At 48.3% G+C, this 12,235-nt stretch overlaps 1 protein-coding gene across 5 annotated transcripts in view; it reads left to right on the top strand.

Moving 5' to 3' along the window:
- The first annotated feature begins 295 nt into the window (after window positions 1-295).
- Window positions 296-12,235, top strand: part of ARID5B (AT-rich interaction domain 5B) — a 119,798-nt gene continuing 107,858 nt past the window's right edge. For 2 of the 5 annotated variants that reach the window (XM_071749128.1, XM_071749126.1), the window contains exons 1-2: window positions 296-405; window positions 638-898. In XM_071749128.1, coding sequence (XP_071605229.1) covers window positions 385-405; window positions 638-898 — 282 coding nt within the window. In that variant the 5' untranslated portion in view covers window positions 296-384. Of the gene's footprint in view, window positions 406-456; window positions 899-12,235 lie in introns of those variants that run through there. The other 3 variants (XM_071749129.1, XM_071749124.1, XM_071749127.1) reach the window with 3 other exon arrangements.

Genomic DNA, 12,235 nt, shown 5'->3' with positions numbered 1-12,235 from the left:
TTTGGCCTCCTAAAAATCGCCGGGAGTCGCGGAGGCCCCCGCCACCGCCCCGTCGTTCTCGAGTCGCCCCCCCGGGGCACGCCGCCGCCCAGCGGCATTTTTGCCGGGCCGGGGGGGGAGCGGGGAGACCGGGCGGCGTCGGGCGCCGGCGTCGGCGGGGCGCGGCGGGGCGTCGGCGGGGCGGGGGGACGAGAGGCGGGCGGCGGGGGGCGCGCCGCGGCGGGCGGCAGGGCGGTGGGCGCCGGCGGCGTGGCGGCGGGGCGGGAGCGGCGGCGGCGGGGGGCGGGGGGCGGCGGGGCCGGCTTTTCCCTGCCAGGACCTGCCGGGCTCCATTCACGCCAACAAGTTTGGGAGAATGTTGAGTTCAATCGCGCCGGAGCCGCGATGGAGCGCAGCGCACTGCAGGTACCGCGCGCCGCCCCGCGCCGCCCCGCGCTGCCCGCGCGCCCCGCCCCGCCCCCGCCGCCGCGCGCGGAGCCTCCGCGCCGCTGCGCGCCCCCCCTCCCTCTTCTCCCCCCCCCCCCCCCTCCCCTGCCGCCCCCCGCCCTCCGCCCGCCTCCTCCTCCTTCTGCGCGGCGCTGCGCGGCGCGGCGCGGAGCCGGCGCTGATGCCGCTGCCGTGTTGTTGTTCCCCGCAGTGGGTCGGCGCCCCGTGCGGCTCGCACGGCCCCTACGTCTTCTACAGGGCGTTCCGCTTCCAGCGCCGCGGCGGCGGCCGGGCGCGGGTCCTCTCCCTCGGCGACTTCTTCTTCGTGCGGTGCCGCGCGGAGGAGCCCGCCTGCATCGCGGAGCTGCAGCTGCTCTGGGAGGAGCGCACCAGCCGGCAACTTCTCTCCAGCGCCAAACTTTATTTTCTCCCCGAGGACACCCCCCAGGGCAGGACCAGTGACCATGGCGAGGTGGTAAACGCAGCGCCGGCACCCCCCCCCCCCCCCCCTCCGACCCCGCGCCCGACCCCACCTGCATGCCCGGGCTCGGCTATTACCCCCCCAACTTTACCCCACCCCCCGCGTCCCCGTCCCCTCCGTGCGTGGCGGGGCAGCGCGGAGGGGCCGCGCCGTCGGGGCGCTTCGGTGCGCGCTGCCCGGGAACTTGTGCGGGTGGGGGTGGGGGGGTACAGTTAGGGGACTGTGTGTCGGGGTGCGGAGCGTCCCCGGCCCTGTTGGTAGCGAAGTGCATGCGGGGCTCGCCCTGCCCTTCTCTGTCTTCGTTTACAAAAAAAATCTTAAAACACATGGGGGGGGGAGGGAGGGGGGGCGTGGGTAAACGTTGGAGGGGGGGGAGAATTTCGATATTGTCCGGGGCTTTTTTTTTAGTATTCGATATGTTTAAGAGGGCGGAAATTACGAAATGGAGGCTGAGGGAGATCAAAAGCTATTGAGCTGGCAGGGACGTGTTGAATAAAGTGATAAATGACAGGTACGGGAATAATACATTCAAATAACTTGCAGATATGTCTGGGCGTATTTCGGAGCCGCCGCGCGGCCGGCGCAAACACGCTGGGCTCCCGCACCCTCCGCCGGTTCTCCGCGCAGCCCCGCGGCGGCTCCGTGCCCGCCCCGCACCGCTCGGGATGGGGCCGCGCTGGGTGCGTCCCCCCCCGACCCCGGCCCGGGCAGCCCCCGCCCCCGCTCCCTCCCGTTATTTGCTATTCTAATGTATGGATTGAGTGGGGTCCGTGGTCTGGGGGGGAAGAATGGGCACTCAGCAAGGGTAGCAGGGATGGGGAGGATCCCCGAAGAAGGCTGGAGACCAGGGAGGGGGGGGTCGGGGTGTTCTGGGGGAACTTCTGTTGGAGATGCCCCAGGTGGTGTAGGTACAAGCGGGGACAGCTGCCCGCGGGGGCAGTTTTCGGGGCACGCGTGGCTGTAGGTGCCGTGGTAGCCGTGTACCATGCACATGCCTACACAGCCGAAAGCGTTTCGGAGCCACCTTCACTCGCTGCTACCTCTTCACTTTAATTTTCTGAGCGTGCCGCTAAGATAAGGGATCCTTTTCCTAAGAAACAGGGAGATGACAGTGAGCAATGGATGCTCTGAAATTGCCCGTGGTGACTATTTAAAACTGTGGCTCTGTGTGTGAGTGCGTGCGTGTGTATGTGTGTGTAAAATGAAAGATATTTGGAGAGGGGGGTGGGGAGAGGGACACAAATCATTTTAATATGCCGTAATGATCAGCTCATGTTACTGTGGTAGGAACATCAGAGAAAATTAATCCTACCATTACAAGTAAAACGCTGCTCCTGTACGAGAGTTCTCTGCTGCGTGTACCTTCCTAATAATGTGCACAATTTTATTTATTTTTTTTACATGCAAACACCGCTAGCAATTAGCTGTGTGATTATACTTGTGCATTTCATTGGGGCTTTAACTGATGTCATTCTGCATTATTCAACCATATGAAAACAATTTTCAATTAAGATAATGGCACGCCTTGAAATTATGCAAATGCCGGCCGCATTGTGTAGAATAATTATGACAAATGTAAAGCAGGTAAAAAGTTTCCTAATGCAGTTGTGTTTTACACCCCGGTGATGTCATTTCCCCTCTGGCCTAAGTTAGTCATTCATTAGCAGAGTAGCAGCAACAGCAACAGCTCTGAGTGATACTTCTCTGGCCGGGAGCCTACAGAAACCGGCACTGAGAGCCAGGGCCTAGAGAGGGCAACATAACACTCCCATTAAGAAATGTACTTTGTTTTCACTTACTCCATTAACTTGTTTATAGACATCGCAATGATTTTTTATGATCCATTTTTAATAGTTTGGAACGATCTGAATTCTGCTCAGGGACACACTGGCAGCTTGGAGACAAAAGGCTGGGGGCTGGCTGGTGCTTTGGGAAGGGCTGTCTGGGAGTGACCAGCTTCACTGGCACCCAGTCACCCAACCACTCTGTGATCGTGGGTCCTCACATCAATTACATCAGTATCAGTCCCCATAGTGGTGGCAGGGCCACCTTGGGGGTCACAAGGTTTCCTGACTCTGGGCTGTGCTCCTTCTGCGGGAGGAGATTCAGCTCTGAAGTCAGGGGTGGCGTATAGCTGTCAGTATAGACCTTATACATGGTGTGGGACTCCTGAGGGGGTAAAGCACCTTATCTGGCATCCAAGGAGTGGGGATGAAGTCACATGTATTGCAAGAGGCAACAGAGACCTCGCTGTCAATAAAATGGTTGGTGAGGGGAATGAATGATTGAAATCGTGGGCTCGCGATCAGACCCACCAAAGATTGAGGCAGAGTCCCTAGCAGCTACCTGGGCTAGAGGCATGATTAATAGAGGCAGCTCCCTGCCTGTTTTCCGTAATAACAGCATCGACACTGTGACAGTATTCAGCCAGTGGCTGCAAGGAGGGGGAGGAGAAGCGAGGAGGTATGTGATGCTTCTCTTACTCAGAAATTTCTGATGGCGTGTTTTATCTGATTGCCAAATGTTTGAGCTAATCAGCGATAAGTGTAAATATAAGTCTTTTTATAGCTAGCTGAATTCATCATCCAGACTTAAATATAACCCTGACTGCTGCGAAAACAGAATGTTTCCATACACTGGGGCCCAGATCCAGTGCAGGGTTCAAGTCCAGGTGTGCTTTGGCCAAGGTAACCCTCCCTCTGCGTAGGGTTGAACATGCCCTGGGCATGGCAGAGAAGCTCTGTTTTGGCCCCAGAAGGCAGCCAGACATTCTTCCCAGGGACATTCTTTGCCAGTGGAAGGCAAATGTGGGATGGGGCCAGTTGTATGTGGCAGGTATGAGCTCTCCTGGCCCCTAGTGCTCATGGCATCCTGGATCAACATGTGTGTCAAGGCTGGGACCAGCTGTGGCATTGGGTCCAGAGCAGTGGTCTCACTGTGCAGGAGCAGCATTTTTGTGAGAGCAGTGGTGCCTTTGGGGAGGCTGTAAGGTGAGCTAGAAGAGTTTTACTCCACTGAAAATTGCTGCTGCTTTTAGAACATGGGGCTCAGGTGTGCTGCCTCTGACCTTGCCATCAAGCCCAAAAGCTGCAAGAGGTGTAGCTCTGGACAGAAAGAGGAAGTAATTTTCTCCTCCTTCCATCCAGCGGGGAAAAAGTGGCTGTCCTCTGCTCTGGGAAGGCCACAGTCTCAATGGGGAAAGCACCTGTTTTGCCAAAGGGAATCACCACCTTGCCCTGGTTATCTCATGCACTCCTGGGTCAGTGCAGTGGGAAGACCTCTGCAACTACAGGTGCCTCATGCAGGGATTGGAGGAGAATGCTCTGGGTGCTCTGGAGGGAGTGGCTGTGCAAACACACTGTTGTGCTTGAAACAGTTCCACGGGGGGTGTGAGGAAGACAGCCCCCCAGCTTTTCCAGTGCCCAACTGTGAGAAGCCAGTGCTGGCTGGCTGCAGGCAGAAAGCCCCTGCCCCATCATCCCCTTGCGTCGTGTCTTGGACTTGTGGTTCTCAGAAGGTGTGAGATGAGCTCAGCCCCAAGCCCTGCAGTCCTGGACAAATCCTCTCCTGGTTCCTTTACTTCTCTCTGCTCTGAAGGGTACTGTGGGGCTGTGGAACAACTAACCTTTGCAGAAGCAGTTCTAGAGCGAAATACTTGTCAGTGCCTTGGATTTTCATGTTTTTAAAGGTGTTGGTGTTAATTAGACTGAGCTTAGAAATACATCCCAAATCTGGTGCCCGTTGACTCAGGGGATGGTATTTGATGTGATGTGTGCAATTCCTAAAAAGCAAACAGACAAGCAAAAAACCCAAAACAAAACCAAACAAACCACCAAAACCCCAAGAAACTAATTTATTAATTTATTTTACACGGTGTGACATTGCCTTGCATTGTTGTGTTTGCTGCTTCTGCTGAGGCTGGGCTGTCGGTGGGGATCTGCCTTCAGTTCATTCATCAGGAGCTAAGTTTACTACGAAATCGTGTTGATTTCATCTCTTCTCCCAAACTGGGGATCTGATGCAATGCTTTTCGCCTTGCAAATAATCCTTACTCATGCAAGTAATTTACATGAGTAAGCGTTGCTCACACAGAGGAGAGAGCTGGTTTCCTGTAATTATTTCCCTAGCAGTATTTTGCATTTTCAGACTAATTGGAAGGGGGAAGAGGGGGGTGTGGAAAGCATCACTCCATGAATGTATGTAATTTATAACTGCAGAAGAGATTCTTCCAGAAAGTTAAGGGTGGCAGTGGTTTTGGTGTCTCTTCGTTTTGGGACAGATCCCTCAGAAGCCTGGTCTGTACCCGAAGGGCTCTCAGTGTACAGAGCTCCTGCTCCAGTGTGTAAAGGTAGCACAGTCTGGCCATTGAAAAATTTGCTACTCCCTTTGCACAGAAATAGATCTGTATGGTTTTTTTTGAAAGAGAGATGTGGGAATCTGTACACTCTTACTTAACAGCCCCGTTCTAGTCTCCACGGTGTGTGCCTTATGCTCGTATCTGTCAACATGGGTAATGACAACACGTTTCAAACATGCAGATTATGATTATTAAAGAGTGCTTTAAAAATCATGCTAATAGCGTCAATCTCCAATGTACACTTGCTCAAATTAATTCAGCTTTGGAAATCAGATGCACTGTAATAGCAGTGTTAGGGAAATGGCATTTGTCATAAAATATCATGGTTTTGGTAATTGCACATCCACTCTGTGTATTTTTATCTTTCTCACCACCAGTAGCATATGCTGGTAAAGGAAAGAGAGGTCAATGATATTACTCAGAGAAGCCACATGTTGCCAGCCATTAGCCAGCAATCTGGCGTATGTGGTCACTTAACGCAGATTCCTTTTTTATCATTTTTTTTTTCTTTTCCCCTTTCCCTCTTCTCCCCAGTGCATTCAGACTGTAAAATACACCCACTGCTCTCCAGAGTTGCTGTTCCCAGTCTGATCAGTGGCACTAAACATTAAACTCTTGTCTTTGGAGAATAATGGGCCTCACATGGTACACCCTCAAGCATGTTGAGATACTGTGCAGGCTGGAAAATAAAAATGTTCTAATTGTGTCTTTTAAATAAGCATAGGAGTGAATTAATTAGACTATATTTTGTCTTTAGTTGCTTAGTTACACAATAGTATTCCTAAGCACAAGTAAGATAAATTGGCTCTTTTTGTGCTGCTTGTCCCTTAATCATAATTACTGTATTGCTCAGGAGAGTAAAGCATACATAGATTTTGCATTTTTAATAATATTCAAACAATATGTGAATGATACAGAAAGTATGTTCTGATTCAAGCTCTTATATGTTTTTATTCTTGAAGAAGTTCCACTGCTATGGGAGTAATATTTGCATTAGTTGCTCAGAGATGTAGTTCTGGGAAATACATAATTGAAATATTCTTGCAATGCTTGTTCTGGCCCTTTCATTCGCATTCAAAATAACAATGCCTTAAGTCTCCGAACAGTCATCCACTCTTGATTTAAGAGCTTTTTTCTTTGTGTGTGAGTGTGTGTGTTTGTGCATGTGCAGTGTGGGTTCACACCCAGCCTTAACCCTGCAGAGACGAGATGCTCGCGTGATTCAGTGTCGTATCAAGTTGAGCTTTTTATTTTGTAGCTAAAACGCAGTCAGAAGGTCAGATGAACATCGGCATTCTATGGCATCAATCCAATGACCTTAATGCTTGGCAGGCATCCATGTTTCTATGCGAAGGTGCCAGGGTTATAGATAATAAAAGAGTTTGTTTTCATTTTCTGGATATTTTAATCTTTTATTGCAAAGAATAGCCTCAGGTTTTTGGAGGGGCAGGCGGGGGTCTTGGGGCTGCTCCCTGGGGCCAAAACTTTAATTTCTTCCTGGGTTGTGGAGCGTTAGCTGCTAATGATGGGCAGATTGATACAGATACTGAACAATGGAAGGTTCTGGCAAGAAACCCCCTAGACATGCTCAGTGGATGTATGTGAAAATTGGTTCCATTGTTCTGCTGTATGAAAAGCAAGTAAATTATTTACAGATATTTGCTAATTAAAGCACATATTGTTTTACCAGCACAATAGAACACAATATAACAAAAGACAAAAGAATAAGCTTGCATAATTTAAACCTGCTAATGCAATGTACTCCATGTTAAGAAAAATATAATTATGTAATCTACAAGAAAAGCTTTTCATACTGTAACTGTAGTAGGCAAAATCAGGAATGAATTGCTTGTCAACTTGCCTAAACTAAAACAAGTCTTCAAGATCTTTGAGCTATCTGACAGGAAAAAATTTTGACTGAAGCCTATTTTCTCTTTGGTCAGAACTTCTATCTGCCATGAGAGATATAAATTCAATTTGAACCTCTGCTTGGGAGTGGGAGGAGGGAGGAAAAAAAAAACACCCCAGAAAAGAAGGAGGAGGCTGTCAGGAGAAATGGGAAGTCTAGCTACTCACAGCCATCCCTCTGCACTCCATCTCCACCCCTCTTCTGGCCCAGATATACTTGTACCCCACAAAGCAAAAACGTGTGCAGCCCTGTCCCAGGACATTCTGTGTGTCTCACTTTGGAAGTGCTGAGCCACATGAAAAAAACTGCATGCTAATACAAAGGAAAGCAGATACCATAGTACTTCACCTGTATCCTGTATCTTGGTCTCATCTTCTGGGCTTTGGACGTTGGCAGACAGGATGAGTGCATCAGGACATAGCATTCTCTGTTGATGTGAGTTTCAGACAGTTGTGTGTGGCTGTGCTCAGGCTGGGGAAGTACCTGTCACCTGAATTTAACAAAATCATTACAGCCCTTTAAAGTAATTAGTGATGGATTAACACATGAGAGGTTCTGCCTTGTCCTCTTTAAAATTCTCCTTTGTGCCAGGTAAATTCCCGGGCTGTACATGTTTCCAGTTTCAAGGGTCTCCCTGTATGTTCTCAGGTGGAGAGCAGTGGTCTCTGTAGATCCCTGCACACTGGCATCTGGGGAGCATTGCAGGCCAGGCCCCTGTGGTCAGTTCTCCTCCCTGCATCCTTAGGGACACGTCTGTTGGCCTTGAGCTAGGGGATGCATGGAGAGTGGGCACCAAATGAGGCACTTGAGACAGGGAAAGGGGAAAAAAGAGGTGTCCCTGTCTGTACCAAGCACTGGAGCCTCTTGTGAGGCTTCCCTGTTGTGAGGCTTCACTTTATGATCCCACCTGCAGATCAGGAGCAGCAGACCCTACCCGGCACAGCTGTCTCCCATCTCCCCAGCTCTGCACCCAGACTGGGAAGGTTGTGCTGGAAAAGCAACATGTATTAGGTCTGCCATTAGTGTATGGCAGAAGCAGCCTTTGCCTTGCAGGGCAGCTGATCAGGGCACTTCCCAGAACTAGACCTTTTCAAAGTTTTTCAGTTGATGATCCCACAGTCTTAAACCTCCCATATATACCCCAGAGCAGGTAGGCTTGTGCCTCTGGAGAAAGTCTGAGACAAAAGCAGTCCTGTACAAATGTTCTCTGTCACTTCAGGGCTGAAGTGTCCCTGGAGAAAAGCTTGGGTAAAGCACTGCTTGTGGGAGATGACTCTGGAGACCTTGGTTCACATTGCTGAGTGACTTGTGGCAAGTGGTGTAGGACTGACTTGAGATGACCTGTTTCCACCACTGTCTCAGAGTCCTGGTAGCATCTTCATAGCAGAAGAGAGTTCTGGACTATAGACCCTGCTAACAGGCTCTTTTGGGTTGACTATGCTGTGAAGTTAGGGTGGCAGTACTTTCCTCAAACACTCATTTCTGTTGGAGAGGGGATTATTGGAAGTCCAACTTGCTTTCTGCACCTCCACAAAGCCACCTTCCTCATCTCAAAATAATCTAGAGCAGGGCGTTCCTGTGGTGAGAACAGTGTTGTGCAAGATACAGGAAGGTCCTTTTCACCTAAATTGAAAAAAAGCTAAGAAATCCATATGCCCAAATGAAATATTCAGTTCTGTTATCCTTGGTGAATGCAGTCTGTAAGAGTTGCTCTTTATTTTTTTAATCCTGTGGATGAATATGTTTTCATCAGCACTGTACTGGGTTGTAAAACATGCATCCCCAGCTATCTCCTGTGCTAAAGGTTTCAGTTAAAAGACCTGGAGATGTTTTCTAATGCAAATAATACTGATCAGATAAATGACACGAAGTGTCTTCTGTAATTATCAGCGTGAGTTTTTACAGTACATCTCCTGTTTCTCTCTAGGCCATGTATTTGACGTTAGGAGACAGCCAAGCAGGTGTTCGACTCACTCGTGCCCTCCAGAATTCCTTAAATGACCTCTGCAAGCACTGGAGTGAAAACAGTCTCAGCATGTCAAAATTTTGAGATATCTCAGTCGCTCTAATTCTTTTAAGGCTGCCTGGGCATCTCTAAAATATAAATCTTTCCTAGTTATTGGCACTGAGTGAGGAGTTGTGACGTACTGTATGCGGGTGTGCGTTCAAGATGTACGACCTCCCTATGCTGCCTTGTGACTCCCTGCCTTGTAAGAGTTAATATTTCTTCTAAAAAATAATTATCTGCTTTAAACTATTCTAACTACCTGACCTCTTTGCCTGAATGTAAGTATTTCAGCCATCTGCTGAGTCAGGCAATATAGCATTCTGTGCTTTCGGGAGGCTGTGATGGTTGCTTAGACAACAGTGACATAATATTTAAGCATAACAGCACTTGAGAAGATACTGTCCCCTTCTCTGTGGACAGTTTCTCTGAAAATGCAAATCTGATAAGCACTTGAAAAAACAAGGTATGAGTAGGGTTTGTATCACCGTCTTTCTTAACCACCTACCCATTTCTCACTTGATAGGTGAAGGTATTGTACTTTGCTCAGGAGTCATGTAAAATGTGCTACAATTATAGGATGACTAGATACCTGCTTTTACAGAAACAGAGGAAAAGGTGCCTCTCTTTATAGTCAGTATTTATTTCAAGATTTAGACAACTTTGTGTCTAAGAAAAGTGTTGCTATTGGTTGGTCAGCATCCAAAAAGGCTCATCCAAGATAAATCTCATTCCTGAGCAGAGCTGAAATCAGTGCTGGATGTTTCCTCCTGCAAACCAGGAAAAAACTGCAATTAAAGACCTAACCATGCAATGGAGGCCTCATAAACATCTCACTTCAGAGCATAGCTAATACATGATGAGTTGATTTTTGTATAGATATACATATGCACTGCATGCGACGTGGGTGGTTTTTCATGTTTACGCAGAGATATAATTATGAATGACATGAAGGTTATACAGCAGATTTCTTTAATCTTATAAAAGTTTGTTAGTCATGTGTCACCGTGTACCTGTTTTTTATTTATTCAACATCTGTATTCCTTTGTCATATTGTTAAAAGGGTTTCTCTAGAAGGGCTGTGGCAGTAGGTGTGCAGCAGTTGATACTGATGGCTATGGGGGGCTCCTCTGGCTGCCAGAACCCTGCAGGTCCTGGGACAAATTTTGCTGTGCCACAGGGCTGGGTGACATTTTTACTTTACAAAAAAGGAGAGGGGCCCTTAAAATGAAACAAAACAAAGCCCAGAAACTCCTGGTTTGGTTCTGAGCCCCTGGAAAGGTTGCTTAAGGGTGTGTTAAAGCTGTGTTAAAATTGGCAAGGTTCATCAAAATTCCAGAGCTGATGGGATAGTTGGGTGTCCTCTCTTTGGGTGATGTTGGGGTAGATGCCCTCTCAGGCTAACACTCTGCCAAGCTATGGGCCAGGCAGCCTCTCTGAAAGCTGTCCATGGCTCAGGCTCATTATATAGAAGGGGCTGAAGCTACTCACCGTGGTTTGCTGCCTGATTGGGTTTTTATGATGAGGTATCAGGGGGAAAACATCTCTGGAGATGTGTCCCCTGGCTGGTGAGACGGGTGTTGGCAGCAGTGGTCTGAGGAGATGCAAGATGGCCCGGCAGCCCTGAGGTGGGTGCTGCCATGGCTCGGTAGCAGCACAGGGCCCAGCCTCGGAGCGGTGAGCACGAGGCCTTCACCCGTCCACCCTCCTCAGGACATCCCAGTGGTGGCGGGGCCAGCGCGGCGCCCTCTGGGATGTGGCAGTGCAGGGGTGACAGGGACTTTGTGCCCTTGGGGACGCAGCTTCTGCAGGGGTGATGGGAGGCCCTGACAATGGGTGTGTTTGGAGTCCTGGTGCCATTTTGTGAAGGGGTGAGGTTAGTACACGAGGGCCTTTTTGCAGGTCCTCTCTTGGGTGTGGGGATGCCAGACACCGCATGTTTTCATGGCCATGGCCATGCTGCTGCCACAGAAAGTGTGTGGCTGGGGTGTGCTCTCCCGTGTCCCCCAAAAGCCACCTCTCCCCCTGCCTCTCTGCTTCCCCCATGGCAGCCTGGGCAGGACACTGGTGGCTTCACCCTTGTTACAGTAGGGCTTCTTTTTTTTTCCTTTCTTTTTTTTTTTTTTTTTTTTTTTTTCTCCTGTGTACACATCATGTGCGTGTGTGCGAAGGTTGTATTCTCAAAAACAAGTTTATTCATTGATGATGTAATAGTGATTGTACTTTTTTCTTTTGGTTAATAAATTGTCTGCTCAGCTTACTTTGTATGCGAGCCAAAATTAGTCATACCAGTTCTTGGAAAGGATATGAAGAAACTAGCAATTGAAATTGTAATCATTTGATCATGAGAGCTATTTGGAAAATAATATTTTAACCAAAACCATGTCTGATCTTCAGGTTTTTATTAAAACTGCTGCTAAAAAGATTTCTCTAGTGTTGAATATTAGAAATTGTGTAGTAGCTAGTGATGGTATACAGCATCCTAAAAAAAGGATTTCACCCAAAAGCTGCTGAGGCAGTATCCAGACAGGCTGATATTTATACATATATTTTATAGTTTTTCCACCCTGATATTTAATAATCACCATGTAATAGCTATAAAATGCATAGCAACTACAGCTTTTTTATTTAGAGTCGATGGTGTAATGAAATTGGGTGAAACCATCCATTGAAATTGTACTTCATAGTATGCAATGCTTGTTTACAAAGTATTGACATTTGTCATAAACAGAGATTTAAACCATCACTGTTATTGTTTGTTGTTCAGTGAAAGCTCTTACACTGTGCAATGGTAAAGGAAAAGATTTTATTACAAGCTTGCTTAGCATACAAGCATGCTGTTCGTTTCTGATCAAATATTTGTTATTGCACTCAATGTAATGAAGGTGCCTGCTTATAAAATGATTTTGTATTATATAAGGGAGAGTGGAATATCAGATCTGCTTTTTTTACCAGAGGTACTTCAGGTTTTGTATTGTGTGCAACTTATCACAATAAAGCTTTTTTTTTTTTTCCCTGTTGAGCCGTATTTTATTTCCTGAGGAATGTGTTCAGTGG

Source organism: Heliangelus exortis, chromosome 7, assembly GCF_036169615.1.
Source record: "Heliangelus exortis chromosome 7, bHelExo1.hap1, whole genome shotgun sequence".
Lineage (NCBI taxonomy): Eukaryota > Metazoa > Chordata > Aves > Apodiformes > Trochilidae > Heliangelus > Heliangelus exortis.
This window is presented reverse-complemented; position numbering and strand designations above follow the sequence as displayed.